General features: G+C 36.4%; 1 protein-coding gene across 5 annotated transcripts; it reads left to right on the top strand.

Annotated features, from left to right (window-relative positions):
* Positions 207-14,407, top strand: LOC109212267 (protein CHROMOSOME TRANSMISSION FIDELITY 7-like). 5 transcript variants are annotated; one of them, XR_002065829.1, is made up of 8 exons: positions 208-585; positions 9,776-9,939; positions 10,905-11,166; positions 11,261-11,356; positions 11,479-11,547; positions 11,850-12,190; positions 13,934-14,239; positions 14,313-14,407. XR_002065829.1 is itself a non-coding variant. In XM_019375921.1 (7 exons), exons 2-7 carry the CDS (start codon positions 9,797-9,799, stop codon positions 12,598-12,600), a joined length of 927 nt encoding a protein of 308 aa, XP_019231466.1. In that variant the 5' UTR covers positions 207-585; positions 9,776-9,796; the 3' UTR covers positions 12,601-13,920. The 5 variants fall into 5 exon arrangements, 4 of the variants coding, with proteins under 4 accessions (XP_019231466.1, XP_019231456.1, XP_019231461.1 ...); XM_019375921.1 differs by lacking the exons at positions 13,934-14,239; positions 14,313-14,407 and adding an exon at positions 12,585-13,920 and having other exon boundaries at positions 207-585; XM_019375911.1 differs by lacking the exons at positions 13,934-14,239; positions 14,313-14,407 and adding an exon at positions 12,500-12,591 and having other exon boundaries at positions 207-585.

Below are 15,789 nucleotides of genomic sequence, written 5' to 3'. Positions count from 1 at the left end.
TTTTTTTTAAAGAAAATTATTATTATTATTTTTTTAAAGTATTTCTTATCGGTTTATCGATAAACCGATAACCGAAGAGGACAAAATCGAATTCGAAATCGAAATCGGTCAAAACCCCTTTAAACATCCGCCCCAACCCAATACCATGCCCGACCCGCCGGCCCAATACTCTCCGCCTCTCATTAAAACGCAGCAGCTCTCTCTTACCACAAAACGCAGCAGCTCCACCTTCGTTCACTGCCGTCGTTCTCTTGAGTTGAGTTCAGTCAAGGTGTTTCCAAAATCGATTGAACCCTATCCCCCCCCCCCCCCCAAAATTTCGATCGCTATTCTCTTCGAATTTGGGGATAATTGTTCAGGATTGGAGTTGAAGTTTCATAGACTTAGAAAGGGATCTGATTGTGTGAATACAACTCTGACCTTCTGCGGAATTATTTTTCTAGTTGATTTCTGGGATCCAAGGCAGTTTAGAACTCGAAACTGAAGCTGCTCTGTTTAATTTCTGCTGTTGAAACTGGTGTTTATCTAGTGGAACCTCATCTCATAGCTTCTTCAGACCTTTGAAGTTGTTTTTCCTGTTAACAGGTATGTGCCACATGACTGTAGTCCCCATTTAAGTTTATGAGTAAAGTTTGAGTTGCTCAAGTGCTTGTTCCTGATTAATTTCATAGAAACATCAATGGATTTTCTTAAAGCTCTCTATATGTTAGTTTTTTTGTGGTGATTGTTTGCTTAGAACTGCATGTTTTGCACTAAATTCTTTTCTCTGATTTGGTTTATCGATTGTTCAATGCTAAATATGTAGTTTAAATAGAAATCAGTCCTCTAAATTTCACATTTGGTGGTGTTTTCAACTGGAAGTGACTCCCTACTGTAATATATGTCAAAGTTGCTTAAATGTGTGTTATCTTTTGTTGTTATACTAAATGCTTGACCAAATAGATATTAATCTGAGATTGTTTTTTGGTTTGAAGTTTTCCAAGGGTTCAAGTTAAGAATAGATCATTGAGTGTTAAATGTGCGAGAAAACTGAAGCACGAGTGGAATCATTTACCTATAACTGAGTCACAGCTGCATTTAGATCATTCAGTAACATTATTTTTTTTGAAATCGTGGCTGGGCAGAATAATTTTCTAAAGGTTGTTTTTGTAAGATTTCGAGTGCGGCTGTTTGATGTAATACATCAGTTCTTTTACATTCATGAATTGAGGCTAAAAGTCGTACTATTGTTTCCTAATTTCATGTCATTATATGCAAATCTACTCTTTAGCTATTAATTCATGTTTGACGCCAAATAATTAAGAAGGAAGTGGGTAATCATTTTAATTGGCGTTGAATCTGCTCCATGGTGTAAGATTGCTGTTTGTTCTTTTCCCTCAAAGTAATCCATGTTATTAAGTTTGTTAGATATGCTTTTAAATTTGTCAGATAATCCTTATTGAATTTTCAAACACTTGAGTCACACCTTGAAATTGCTTTACTCACAGTAAAACACTCCATAACTTATAACATCCACAATTAAATCTCAAAGTTAGGATTAGAACAATTCACTCGTTAGACATGCTTTTAGGCGCGATTCATAAATCATCGTGACTATGGGTACGGTTCCCGTGGCATGGTCACGATACGTAAATCGCAATGTGTTCATTTCATCATTTCATGTGACCCGACGATAACTTCAAAAAATAAATAAAATAAACATATTGTAAATCGCGGGTGCATTTCATATGGCGCAGTTTGCAATGTGTACCAAAATGACAAGTGTACGACATCGTAACTTGTTCCAGAAATAATTCCATAAATACTAAAAGCGGTTAGTTGAATACTTGAAAGCGGTTAGAAGATAAAAATGCACAATAGATTCTAAATATGTAATTAATCAGATAATTAGGCCAATTACTAATAGTTGAGCGACCATGCTAAAACCACGGTACTTGAGAATGTCTAACACCATCTCCCGGGTTAACAGAATTCCTTATCCGGTCTTCTTTGTTCGCAGATTTTTAAAACAGAGTTAAATTTCCTCGATTTGGGATTCAAAATAAACCGGTGACTTGGGACACCATAACAAATATCCCAAGTGGCGACTCTGAAACTAAATAAATAATCCCATTTCGATTAATGTCGCTTAAATTGGAAAAACTCCCTATCCCCCTTGGGAAAAAGGAGGTGTGAAGACTTTCATTTTTTTGATAAGGTAAATTGTATTAATCAAAAGGGAGAGAACTCCCGTATACATGAAGTATACCAAAAAGTAGAGAATTTACATGAGAATATGATTCTCTACAAAAGACGCACAATCTTCTATACAAGTAGGGGCTATATGAGTGCACCAAAAAACGATCAAAGATAAAAGACTATTCTTAAGATGTGAAAAAGTAGACTCAATCCCCTCAAAAGCTCTCCTATTTCTCTCCCTCCAAACTATCCGCATGAGAGCTAACGGGGCGAATTTCCACGCCTTTTGCTTTCTTCTTCTACGGAAACCTGCTCAACTATATAACTTTTCCTTTACGGTGCTTGGCATCACCCATTGAACATCAAAAAGGTTCAGGATCGCCCTCCACAAAGCCGAGGACACAGGGCAATGCAACAAAAGATGATCAACTTCTTCCCCTGAGCTTTTACACATATAGCACCAACTAACAAGTATAATTCCTCTCTTTCGCAGATTCTCAGCAGTTAAAATTACTCCCCTCGCCGCTAGCCATGCAAAAAAGCACACCTTCATGGGCGCCTTAGGAATCCAGATCGAGGAGTATGGAAAAGAGGCCTCCTCTCTCACCAACATACTCTGGTAAAAGGACTTTACGGTGAACAAACCATCGCCACGCAAACCCCATCTCCAAGAATCACAAGATGGTTGGGGCCTGTCTTGCCCATATAGCAGTGACAATAAATCTTGGAGCTCCACAATCTCCCGATCTTGCATGTTCTTTCTAAATGAGAGGTCCCATACTACCCCCTTCATACTCCTTACGAATCTGTTGGACCATCAATTTCTTCTGGTTTGAAACTCTGAAGACGGGGAAGGAGACCCTCTGAGTATCCTCTCCACACCACCTATGATTCCAAAAGCTGATTCTCCTTCCATCTCCCACCCTGTAAGTGATGATGTTGCCACTGAAGGATTCCCAATTCTTGATGATACTCCTCCACATGCCACACCCAAAATCATTATGTGACAACTTTCATAACTTTCAAGCATCCAAAATAATTAACATTTTTAAAAGTTTAAACTTTGATATGATATTTTATCTATCAAATTAAAATTTCAAAAGTTATTTTAATATTACTACTCCCTCCATTCCAATTTATGTGAATCTGTTTGATTGGGCACGAAGTTTAAGAAAAAATGAAGACTTTTGGAACTTGTGGTCCTAAACAAGTCAAAAAGGGGTCCAGAGTATTTGTGTGGTTATAAAAGCTTCTCATTAAGGGTAGAATTGAAAATTTAAGCTAAAGTGTGTTCAAATTTAGAAAGGGGTCATTCTTTTTGGAACGGACCAAAAAGGAAATAGGTTCACATAAGCTGAAACAGAGGGAGTATTTTCTTTCCCTATTGAATAACAACACCTCCTTCTTTCTTTCCAAAAATAAGTGCTTCTTGCTGCAGCCGGTCAAATTAAAATATTAAACTTCATGTCCGGTCAAATATCCAAACAAAACTAGTACCCCTCCATCCCAATGTATGTGGTGGTGTTTGACCAAATACGAAGTTTTAGGGGAAAAAATACTTTTGAACTTGTAGTATAAAATACATATACATTTGTGTGACTATAAATGATTCATAAAAATGAAAAATTAAGGTTTAATTTTTTTTCTACGTATAAAAAGTTGTCATTCTTTTTGCAATAGACTACTACAAAAGAAAGAATATCACATTATATATAGTACCTATTACTTTTCAATAATAAATCTAAAATTTAATCACTACTTCCAATTCAACCAGCATTTTTGCACATAAAGCGAGAAAAATACAATAAAATTCAAAAAAGAAAATAGTTATTCACAAAACCATACCTCATTTTAAGACAAAAAGTGGAAGGATACTCAACGGCGTCAGGAAATACATCGGTAATATGAGGAATATTAAAACGAGCCTCAAATTCTCTCTGATACTTTTACTACCAATTAGGATCACTAAAATTGGTGCTGCCCCCGCTGACAGCATTTTCGGAGGCTCCGTTTTTAGCTTGCACTCGAATTCTCAATCTCCGGCTAACTCTGCTCGGATTCCATACAGTTCTTAGCCTAACGGAACTTAAAAAGAGATCGTGATCGCTGTAAGTAGTTGTAGACCATAGAATCGCTTTCTGTCCGATCGCCGACTAAAGCGACTCCATGTGAAACTCTGTTTGTGTGTGTCTCTGTGTGTGTTGTGTGTGTGACTACTGTGTGTGGGAATATATATGTATATATAGGTGGAAGATAGAGAGATCGGAGAGTGACGGAGAAAGAGAGAAGAGAAAAACAAAAACAGTAGAGAATTATTTAGCAACCAGCTTGCGAATAAGAGCAAAGCAATGATCAATTTTTTTAATTTGTTTGGGTTTTGACCTTTTTATTGTTTGCTTTATGGATTTTAGTTGTTTTCAACAGTCTTAAAAAAGTAGACTTATAAAAGGTTAATAGTGGTACCTTACTACTCTAATTTTCAATTGATGATGAAAGATTCCTGAAATTTCAAATATTACTCATTGAACCTCTAAACTTTACATTAAGGACAAAGGAGTCCGTTATTTTCATGGACTAGTTAGGTAAAGATTATGCTTTGGGTGTTGTCTACTACTACAATTTTGGTTCCATAGATATTGTTATACAGTAATATTAGTGTAAGAATTGCTAATTTGTTATACACTAAAAAACCCTCGGGGGTTGGCCTGGTGGCAATAGACTTGAGCCTTGGGGTTTGCTCCCTTTCAAGGTCTCAAGTTCAAAACCCACTGGGTGCAAACAATTTCTAAGGGCCATCGGACTGGGTAAAACCTGAATTAACCGTGGTGCACTTGCGGGAAACTCCTTGCCGAGGGCCTGTGCACCCCCGGGATTAGTCCGGGCTCTTAGAGACTCGGACACCCGGTGCAAATCAAAAAAAAAATTTGTTATACACTAAAAAATATCATGCGGAATGTTATAAGGTTAATAATAAAACAAAATTATATGTACTGATATTGTTAATATGTACATTATTAATACTCTTTATATTATGTATAAATTAATAATGAACCCTCATATAAGTGTTATATATATTAGTCGAGAGTATAACACCACTATCAATATGTGGCTTGTTTGAAATCAATTTTTTTAGTATATTCGAAATATTATTACTCAGCATACCAGCATTAACTTTTTATTAGTATAATAGGATAAAATTTCATTTCTATATCTTTAACTAGGTTTATCATTAAACAAAACGTCTTCACATTGTAAATCTGAACTTTTATTATTAAAAGTTTTTCTATTACATAAAAGAGCATATTGACGATTACTCTATTTTCTTTTCTAATTTGTGCATTCGTCAACTTAATTTTATTTTGATAAGAAACATGAGAGGACAATATATACTGCAAATTCCACATTCTAGAAAAGGTAGGCAAATTGTAATATAGGGAAAGAATAGGGAAGTCCATGTATTTTTCATAGCTTGAGTCCTCGTTAACTTATTCTCTCTTTCTAAACCTCCAAACGAAAAAGGAAATAGTGTTTGGCATTTCAAGTCATTGGAGATTGCATTATTGCACTATGTGATTCTGAACAATGGAATCACAAACCTGAGATTCGAATCTCCTCTTTTGTTAGGTGTTCGTCCTTTTATTCCAAAGCCCTCATTTTCCTACTTATAATGAGTTTACTATTATACATCAAGGGTGTGTTATTGGTATGAAGGAAAATGTTTCCTATGGAAAATGTTTTCATGGAAAATAAATGGTTTTATCACTTATTTTTCCTTGTTTGGTTGGTGAGTGAAAAATATTTTCTAGTGTTTGGCTGGAGAGTAGAAAATATTTTTTAGGAAAATATTTTTTTTATGCTACTCTCCTCCCCCCAATTCCCCGAGTTTCTAAAAATTCACGCACACTCAAAGGAACTAATGTGTTGCTTTACCTTTTTACGCAAAAATAACGTTGAATTTGTTTTCCATAACTAAAAAGAAAATACTCTTTTTTTTGGTTGAAAAAGAAAGTACTCTTTCTACAACATAAAAATAAAGTACTCATTTTATTGAAATAAAAGAAAATATATTTTCTACATCATAAAAAAAATTGCTCATTTTGTTGAAATGAAAAAAAAACTTTATTTACATCATGAAAAGAAAATACTTTTTTTTTGTTGAAATGAACAAAAAATATTTTTCTACATGAAAGAAAGTATTTTATTGTTAAAATGGAAAAAAATATTTTTTTATATCATGAAAAAAAATACTCATTTATTGAAATGAAAAGAAAATCTATGTATACCATGAAAAGAAAATACTATTAATAATATTTTTATTTAGGGTGGGGGTGGAGTGGGTAGGTGGGGGTGGGGCGAAGGCGAAGATTGGGGTTGGGGTTGGGTTGGGGTGGAGGTGTGGTGTGGGGTGGGTTGGTTTGTGTTGGTGGGGATGCTGAATAGGATGAGGAAGGTTGGGAAGAAGTTTTGGAAAATGTTTTCCTTCTCTTGATAGGGAATTGGAGGAAAATGTTTTCCAAAACATTAAGGCCAACCAAACATTGGAAAATTGAAAAGTATTTTTCGAAAAATATTTTTCTTCATACCAAACACACCCTAAATAGTGTATATTTGTATTTTTTTAGGCTATAGTGTATAAATCGATCGCATAGTTCTAGTGCGAACACTCATCATTTTTTTTTGTTAATTAAAGGAGGACACCCATCATTTATAATATAGATTATCAGGATATTATTTAGTCTTGTTCACTCCCTTTGCTTCAGATGTAGAAGCATTTAAATCGAAGAATTGTTGCTCAAATTGAATTGATGTGATCCGTTTATGAACTTATAAAACTTGAACGATTAAAGCAGAAAGTTGACCATGGAATAAAGGCACTTTGTCATTTTATCTAGTGTCATGGGTACTAACCCTAGCATCTTTTATATATATTTGGTGGAATAATTTCTTAGATATAGTATTATATTTCCAAAGATTGGGTTAATAGATTGGCATTATTTTAAGGTAAAAGATATACAACTTTTTGTGGAAGAGCAATTCCTTTCTAGAAAAAATAAAGCAAAAGCTAAATTTTTTTGTATTTATTTAAGCTCTCTGTTGTTAAGCTAAAAGCTTTTCTTGCATGAAAAAATTCAGTAATATAACTTATACATATAATAACAACAACAACAACAACAACATACCCAGTATAATCTCAAAAGTGGGGTCTGGGAAGGGTAGTGTGTACGCAGACCTTACCCCTACCTGGAGAGGTAGAGAGATTGGTTTTGATAGACCCTCGGCTCAAGATAAGGTGGAAAGGAAGAAAAGGGAAGAAGAGGAAGAAGAAGAAAGAGGGGGGAGAAAGAAAGACGAGGGAGACAAAAGACGATAAGAAAAAATAGCATCAGATAGTAACAATCAGGGAACAACAATTTTCAGTAGCAATTTTCAAAAACAATGGACGTGGTTGCTAAGTACTAGATATAATAACAAACTAAAAGGAAGTAACTTTCAACCAACAACAAGAATATTACCAGTACTATTGGTAAACCTAGGAGAAACTCACAAATACCTGTCAACCCACCACGCATCCATCTCAACATCCTCATTTCAGCTACGCTCATCTTCTAGACATGGGACTTCTTGACGGACCAACACTCAGCTCCATACAACATAGCCGGTATAACTACCACCTTATTTGCCCTTAAGTCTAGGCGGCACATTCTTATCGCATAAAACCCCCGAAGTTAGCCTTCATCTCATCCAACGCTGTGGGTAACATCCTCTTCAATCTCCCTGTTGCCTTGGATTATAGATCCAAGATACTTAAAACTATCTCTCGTGGGAATGACTTGGGTATCAATCTTTACTTCCACTTCTTCTTCATGCCTATCATCACTGAACTTGCACTCCAAGTATTCAGTTTTCGACCTACTCAACTTGAATCCTTTGGACTACAGCATATGTCTCCAAACTTCCAACCTAGCGTTAACACCCCCTCGCCTCTCGTCAATCAGAACTATGTCGACAGCAAATAACATACACCATGGCACCCTCCCTTGTATGTGTCGTGTCAGTACATCCAACGCTAGGGCAAACAAAAATGGGCTAAGGGTTGATCCCTGATGCAACTCCATCTCCACAGGGAAATGTTCCGAGTCTCCTCCCGCAGTCCTCACCCAAGTCTTAACACCTTCGTACATATCCTTAATCACCCTAATGTACGCTACCGGGACTCCGCTAACCTCCAAACATATCCATAGCACCTCCTTCGGGACTTTGTCATAAGCCTTCTCCAGGTTAATGAACACCATGTGCAAGTCCTTATTCCTCTCCCTATACTGCTTTACCAATCGTCTCACAAAGGTGAATGGCTTCTATAGTTGACCATCCCGGCATAAATCTGAACGGGTTCTCAGAGATAGATACACCTGTCCTCACTCCCTGCTCCACCACCCTCTCCCAAACTTTCATAGTGTGACTCAGCAGCTTGATACCCCTATAGTTGTTGCAGTTCTGGATATCACCTTTGTTTTTGTACAACGATTCAAACTTCACCTCCGATCTTCGGGCATCTTCTTCGTCTTGAAAATAATCGATACATATAATAATAAAATGATCTGTATATACATAGTATCCGTATATATAGAGAGAATAATATGTGAAACAATTTCAACACAAAATCATGCACACAATGATGACAGGGTGGTTATAGGACGCACGCAACGCTGAAGTGTGCAATGATTTTTCGAAAGCCATTACAAATTTACTGATCCATAAAAGCTCCCTAAACAAGAAAACATATTAAAAGGAAGCGTTTACTTTGACAAACTTTAGGGGGTGAAATACCATTTCTCCTAAACTTGTGGGCATCCTAGTGATAAATAGAAGTACCACTCTCTCGAGTAGGGGTATAAAAATCCGAAAAATCGAGCCAAACCGATACTTTTTAGGTTTGGTTTGGTTTTGATTTTGAATTTTAAAAACTGATCAAATTTGGTTTGGTTTTGGTTTTAATAAAAAAATAACCGAAAAAACCGAACCAAACCGACTATAAAAGTAGCTATTTAAATTTATTATGACACATGTATATATGCATATTTTTATATAAAATTTCTAAAATTTTATGGTACATATTAGTCGTTTGTATTTTTAGTATAGTTTTTTGCTATTATAATAATATAATTATTTGCATTTACATTCTAGTTTGATTGGTAGTTTTCTTTTGCTAAGTACAAAAATTTATTTCATGTTAAAAATAATCGATTTTTAATTGAGTACTTAAATTATTCATCACTATTTGATTCAATTATCATTAATATATCTTTGTAAATGATAGATTTCTTAAAGAGCAATTGGTTTGATAATGTTACGTTGAAAATGTAACCGACGTAATATGCGTTTGGTAGTGTATGTCTCATATTTAAGAAAAAATCGAATCGATAAACCGACTTAATTGGTTTGGTTTGGTTTCAATTTTTGAAAAACCGACTCACTTGGTTTGGTTTTTCTTTAGAAAAAAACCGAACCAAACCAAACTAAACACACCTTAATAAATAGTCTCGACTTGTTTCAGTTCAGTGAGGCGGGAAGCTCTAATTTAGCAGAATTTTTACAGGGCCGAGAGAGAGAAAATCAAATGCAATCGAAAATTAGCAGCTTCTTCAAGCCCTCTTCTTCTACTGCAGACCCATCCCAATGTTGCGGTGATATGTTTGATTATGGGAGGTTACAGCCAGAAATTGTTGTTACTTACCAGCGCAGAGCTCAAAATTCATTCGGGTACATCTCTATTACTTCTTTTATCTTTACTTAATTCCCTTTTCTCTACTATTGAATCTTGAAATTTCTGTCCTCAAAATCTTTGATTGGAACTTTTCTTAATCCAATTCTTTTTATTTCCCTCTATATTTTCTAGTTTTGCTTTTTGGACATTTTTACATATTACCCCATTCTTTTTTGCTGTAGTTTTCCCCCATTTTAGATTTACCTAATTACTAGCTGTATAACTCAGCTTTGTTTTCTGCCTCTATGAGAGGTTGATTGGATATTACCTCCGTCGAATTAACAGTAAAACTAGAATCTTTATGAAATTAATGTATTATATGGCTTTCGTTCAGCTTTTCGAGTTGGATTCTTAGCCGCCTTCACTTCAGCACCCTGTTTATTTTTCTTATTTGAGGTAGTAATCAATTTTTGTGTGCTAAAAGGAAAAATAAAAGAACGAAAGCAAATTGTAGTAAAGGAAAGAAATTTTGAGAAAGTCAAACAGGAAAGGGAAGTCTATGTTAATGAGCAAGCACACCAAATCAAAATGTCGTGGTTTGATTCTATCCAAAATGGAAGGAACGAAAGAGAGGTAAAAGGAAAATGGAGATGATCAATTGCTAAATAAGTGAGGAAACACATATATTTGTTCATCATCTCTGTCGTCTACTTACAATTACCTTGTTTGTTGATTGAAACTAGCCTTCTCTCTTTTCCATAAGACGCAGATAAGGGGAACCAATTTAAGGACAATTTCTTATCATCACACCATTAAACTATTCATTATGATTTTAAGTACAAAAGTATGATCATTACAATCTTTCCTAAATCATTTTCTTAATTTTGTTAAACAAGTAGATTTTCTGCCAAAATTATGTGTTTGGAAAAAAAATTACATCTCCGTGTTGTTACTACCTAACATTGATGACCATTTTTATTTCCCCTTCAAGTTCTTTGCTAATGCTAAGCTGATTTTGCAGTGAAATCAATGGTGCATCAACTGATGAAGCATCCAAGGAAATAGACTTAAAGAAATTTGCGCCAGACCTGGGGGTGGCAAAGTCTGGGAAAGTTTTGAATAAGAAGAGAAAGTACGCCCAATTTTATTTGGAGCTGGGTCAGTCTGATTTTTTATTGCATACTTGTACCGTCTGTGGCTTCAAGTATGCCAGAGGTGATGAAGGGGATGAAAAGTTTCATAAGACGCTTCACAAGAATTATACGCATGGTATTCCATTTAAGGTAATTCAGCAACAGAGTATATGTTATTTCAAATTTGTGTAAAATTATTAAAAGATTAAAGTTCTAGCCTGCTGGGATTTGGTAAAATGTCCAGGGTTGGCGGAATGAAAGAGTTCTTCACATTCCTCCACTTGAAATTGGCCGAATTATCTTGGTGCTGGACGATGACCCTCCTCCTCAGAGAAACAAGGTTTTCAGATACTATTTGGTTATACATGAAACGGTGTCTTTTGATGTTCACGATTGATATTTCTCTAGTTAATCATGTTAAACATAGTGTTCATAGACTTAAAGAGAGTGTGTTGTTGGCAGGTACAGGAAGTTGTGAAGATGATGGAGATGGAACTTGGAGATGGGTGGATATATCATCAGCTATGCAAGGTTCCGTCTCTTGCAATTTTAATAAACTTACTGTCATAGAAAGTGAACTTCATTGTTCAAAGTTATTCACTAATCAATATCAAATTTCAACTGTCCAGCTTTCTACTTATATTTTTTATAATTTGAGTTGTGAGTTACTTGAGCTCAATGAAGCTTCTTAATCGTGCTATGACGTTGAATGGTTGTCCTCATTTTGCTGACTAATTTTTATGAAGAATTCTCCCTTCATGTGGTGGTTATGTGAGAGGCTGAGTTTGTCTAGCTGTTTGAATGAAACTCTGAAACATTTCTCCTGTTAACAGGTTTATCTGTTTATATCTTCTCAAAGAATATCTGGATGTCTGGTAACAGAGCCCATAAAGAAGGCGTATAAGATTCTCTCAAGATCAGAAAGCAGCAGGTGTAAGGTTTCACCTGAGAAGGAAGCAAGACGGACTTCAACCACACTCCAATTTGGGGGAGTGAGTTTCCAAAGGGAAATTGTAAGAATAAATCAATCAACCAAAAGCCATGAAGAGTCTGATAGTGGAGTAGTCTTGTGTGAGAAGGAAGCTGTATCTGCTTTATGTGGCATTAGAGCCATTTGGGTCAGTGCCTCCAACAGAAGAAAACATATTGCCAGCTATTTGCTGGATGCTGCTAGGTAATGCCATTCACTTTCTCAGAGTTGTTATGGTTCCTTGAAGTTTTTTTATTGTAAATATATTGCATGCTTAATGAACTGACAAAAGTAAAATTTACGGGATTCAAACTAGTACTTGCTCCTTTTGAATTGGAAACAAAAAAAATCATGTCTGAGAAACGAGACCACTGGAAAAAGGAAGAAAGGCGACAGTGACTGATAAACCAAAACTAAATTTCATAAGTGAGAGTCTGATGCTCTCACTTGACAAGTGTCTTTGTAAACTTGAAACTGAGTTTTTCTTTGCTTGCACTTGATAATTTATGAAAGGGGTGCTAGTATGGAATCAGAGTGGTGTACGCCATCAATGTAGTATGAGAAGATCCTACCACGGTGTACTCTATCTATATTGCAGAAACAGAATGGTGTAGTACTCTCTGCTGCTCAAGTACATGATCGAGTCGCTTGATTGGTGCTTCTCAAGATGAAGAGCTGTCCTCCAGCTTCGTAAAGTTTACCAGAGACTTCTACTCTCCCGGTACAATTGCAGTTTCAGACATAATGCCTCTAGTTTTTCCATGCAGTAATTATCTTGATAAGGAAGTTGTTCTGAGGAATATAGCTGAGTGCTATCAAGGAGGTTTAGAGATGATTAAGAAGGTTTTGCCCACTACTTCCTATATTCAACGTGAACCAATTTCAAATTCATGGTATTACAAAGGTGTCAATGGTGATCAAGTGGCTGTTACGGGCAAGGATTCTGCTTTACTCAAGCATACTGAAGAACAGTGTATACAAATGCAAACGTCCTTAGATGTCAGTTTCAAAGGAGTTCTGGGATTCTTGGGGTGGTATTTACTTGCATAACGCAAAGTTGGTTCTTGAATTCAATTGCCAAATGATAATGTCTTTAATATCTGCAGTCATACGGAAGAAACTGAAAACTTTGTTGTTGAGCATCACTGGTCTCTACTCTCATTATTTTCACAGGTGATAGGAAAATGAATGTGATAAGACAACAAATTATTCGAACTCCATGGCATGGTCTTGTCAGTACCCAGCTGGGCCTCTTTTGTTCCATTAAAATTTAGGATACGACACTATGTAAAATACTACTCTTATAATTGCCCCCCAGGGTTTTGGTCTAGTGGTAAGAGTGCAGCATGTGATTTGAGGATCAGGCGCATGTCACGGGTTTGAACCCTGCCGCACTCAAGAGCCTGGTTTTTGAGTAGAGAAGGGTTAGTGGCGGTCCCATTATTCACCGAGTTTCGGACCGTGCACTATTGCCCCTCTGAGATTTTTCCGTCATCAAAAAAATAAAAAATAGAAACACATTACCCTCATATTAGACTGTGCCCCTGAGATTTTGTAAATGGAAGGTGCACTAGCAGTATAATGTAATTGGATAAGTTATAATGGATATGTCAAAACGGAATGACCAAGGAAAGAAAGAACAGCACACCAAAATGAAAGATTGGAAGTTGCTTAGTAGATGCTTACACACAGAGTTCGTCGTTGAAGCATCGGATGTGCTTCTATTTCGCAAATAGAGTTTGTCTGATCGTGCTCTCAGCAAAATAGCTGTTGCATTATAAATTTGGTCAAATAAGTTACTTGATGTTGGTAAAATGGGTAATAACTATTTTCGTTAAGTTAAACTCTATGTTTGCCATTTGCAGTCTGGAATGCCAAAGTTCCGCATAGATTGGATTTCTTATGATTTACATTTAGTCTGAACTTGCTTTACATTCTTCAATGCAGGGGAACCTTTTGCAAGGATTTAGTTCTTAAACGCTCAGAGTTGGCCTATTCTCAGCCAACCTCAGTTGGAAGGGCCTTCATATCCAGTTATACAAGCAGCGACTCTTTCTTTGTTTATACAACTTCTGATCTGTAGTAAGGGTTTAAGAAAATAGCATGTTGATTTTTTTATGCCAAGTATATTTCAGTTAGCCTAGTAATTTACTGGATAATCCATCTATGTTCATGTGTGGAAACTTATTGATATTTCTTTGTTTTGACTGGAGCAGACAAAGCTATTCTTTCCCAATATATTACATGGTTAAGGTAAGATTCTGGCCAAGCTCTGTTACAGGTGTAGACTGAGTCTAGTCTGTAATAATCTTCTTGCTCTCAGCAGGTGGTTGTATATCTTTAACTGGAAGTCAATTATTTGGCTCCATGCGAGAATCAGTTTTCTCTATGTTAAATGCTTCTACGAATTTCACAGGTTCATTCATTTCTCTATTCAGTTTACTTTCAACTGTGTTGCACGTCAAATGACTCATCTGGTCTAATGCATTAATGTAAAAGAGGGGTTGAACTAATATAGATTACCATCGCAAGCTAAATTGGGAGAGCATAGTGGACTTTGGCAGCCAATGTTTGTGGTTTGATGTGCCATCTGTAGTCTGCCTCTGATTTCGAAGAGATACCGGGAATGAATCTCTGAGGAGATGATTGCGACATTGATAACTGGAGCACAAAGAAAAAACACACTGCTGTAGCCCATAAGAAATCTGCTTGAGGAAGCCAAGTCTCTAAGCACAAAACAAATGCCTTGAGTGAATGGAAGAACCAATTTCTGGCCCTTCTTCCTTTCATTTCCTTCTCATTTCCAGTTTTCTTTTCCATCTATCTCTCTTCTTTTTGACCTTTCATTTTCTTTCTTTGTTCTTTTTTGGTTTCCTTCCTCTTTGTGGTCCCTTGTAGTCCATCCACTACAACTCGGTCATTACCTGTGTTTGCTCCTCTATGGACATTGAACACCTACAGAAGCCAATCTTTCTATTTGAAGAAGGATTTACTAGGCAGGATTCAGAATACTCAACTCTACCTCTCCAGGTAGGGGTAAGGTCTGCGTACATACTACCGGTGGGATTATACTGAGTATGTTGTTGTTGTTATACTGCAACTTCCAAATTTGCCAACAATCCCTCAGCCAACAATGCCGCAGTTGCCTAAAATTCCCAACTTTCCAACAGCAGCCACTGTATAGGGTCGAGTTTGACCAACCCCGTCCTCAAAATGGACACGACCTGTCGTGTGGACAAAGGTCGGGCCCAAGGGACGACCATGTAATCACGTCGGCCCCTCTGTAACGTGCACTTTATCTTTAGTTTATATATTTTATCTTTATATCGTAAATAGGAAAAAAAGGGGAAATCCCTCCGCTATATAAGGGGGGTTCCCAACTGTGTAATGGGGGATTTTGGATCAATAACATTTCTACTTACTCTCTCTATCTCTCTGTCTCAATTTCTATCTCCCTCTTTCTCTGAAAAACGGATACCTCGGATCTTTGTAACATTATCACGCAACTTTGTCCTTTAACTGCTCCGAATCACCAAACCACAAAGGATTACTCATACTCTAGTGTCGATTATCTTTGACTACGATTTATCTCTTCTCCATATATTTGATTGATTTTCTTAAACACTGTTCGTTAACCTTTTAAGCCAAACAATTTGGCGCCGTTTGTGGGGATTTCGATAATCAAAGTCATAGTTCACATCTAGAGTATCAGAAACAACGATCATTATCCCCCAAACTCAGAAGAACCAAAAATGACAGACAGAGAATCTAAGCTAAAGATGATAGCCGATGTCTCAACCAAC

The sequence above is a fragment of the Nicotiana attenuata genome, chromosome 2 (genome assembly GCF_001879085.1).
Source record: "Nicotiana attenuata strain UT chromosome 2, NIATTr2, whole genome shotgun sequence".
NCBI classification, from domain to species: Eukaryota; Viridiplantae; Streptophyta; class Magnoliopsida; order Solanales; family Solanaceae; genus Nicotiana; species Nicotiana attenuata.
The sequence above is the reverse complement of the archived record's forward strand: the minus strand, read 5'-3'. Positions and strand labels throughout refer to the sequence as shown.

Coding starts and splice junctions, on each gene's coding strand:
- LOC109212267 (XM_019375903.1), top strand. CDS start 9,797: ATGCAATCGAAAATTAGCAGCTTCTTCAAGCCCTCTTCTTCTACTGCA. Junction 11,167..11,260: donor CGCATGGTATTCCATTTAAG/GTAATTCAGCAA, acceptor TAAAATGTCCAG/GGTTGGCGGAATGAAAGAGT. Junction 12,191..13,933: donor TATTTGCTGGATGCTGCTAG/GTAATGCCATTC, acceptor TCTTCAATGCAG/GGGAACCTTTTGCAAGGATT.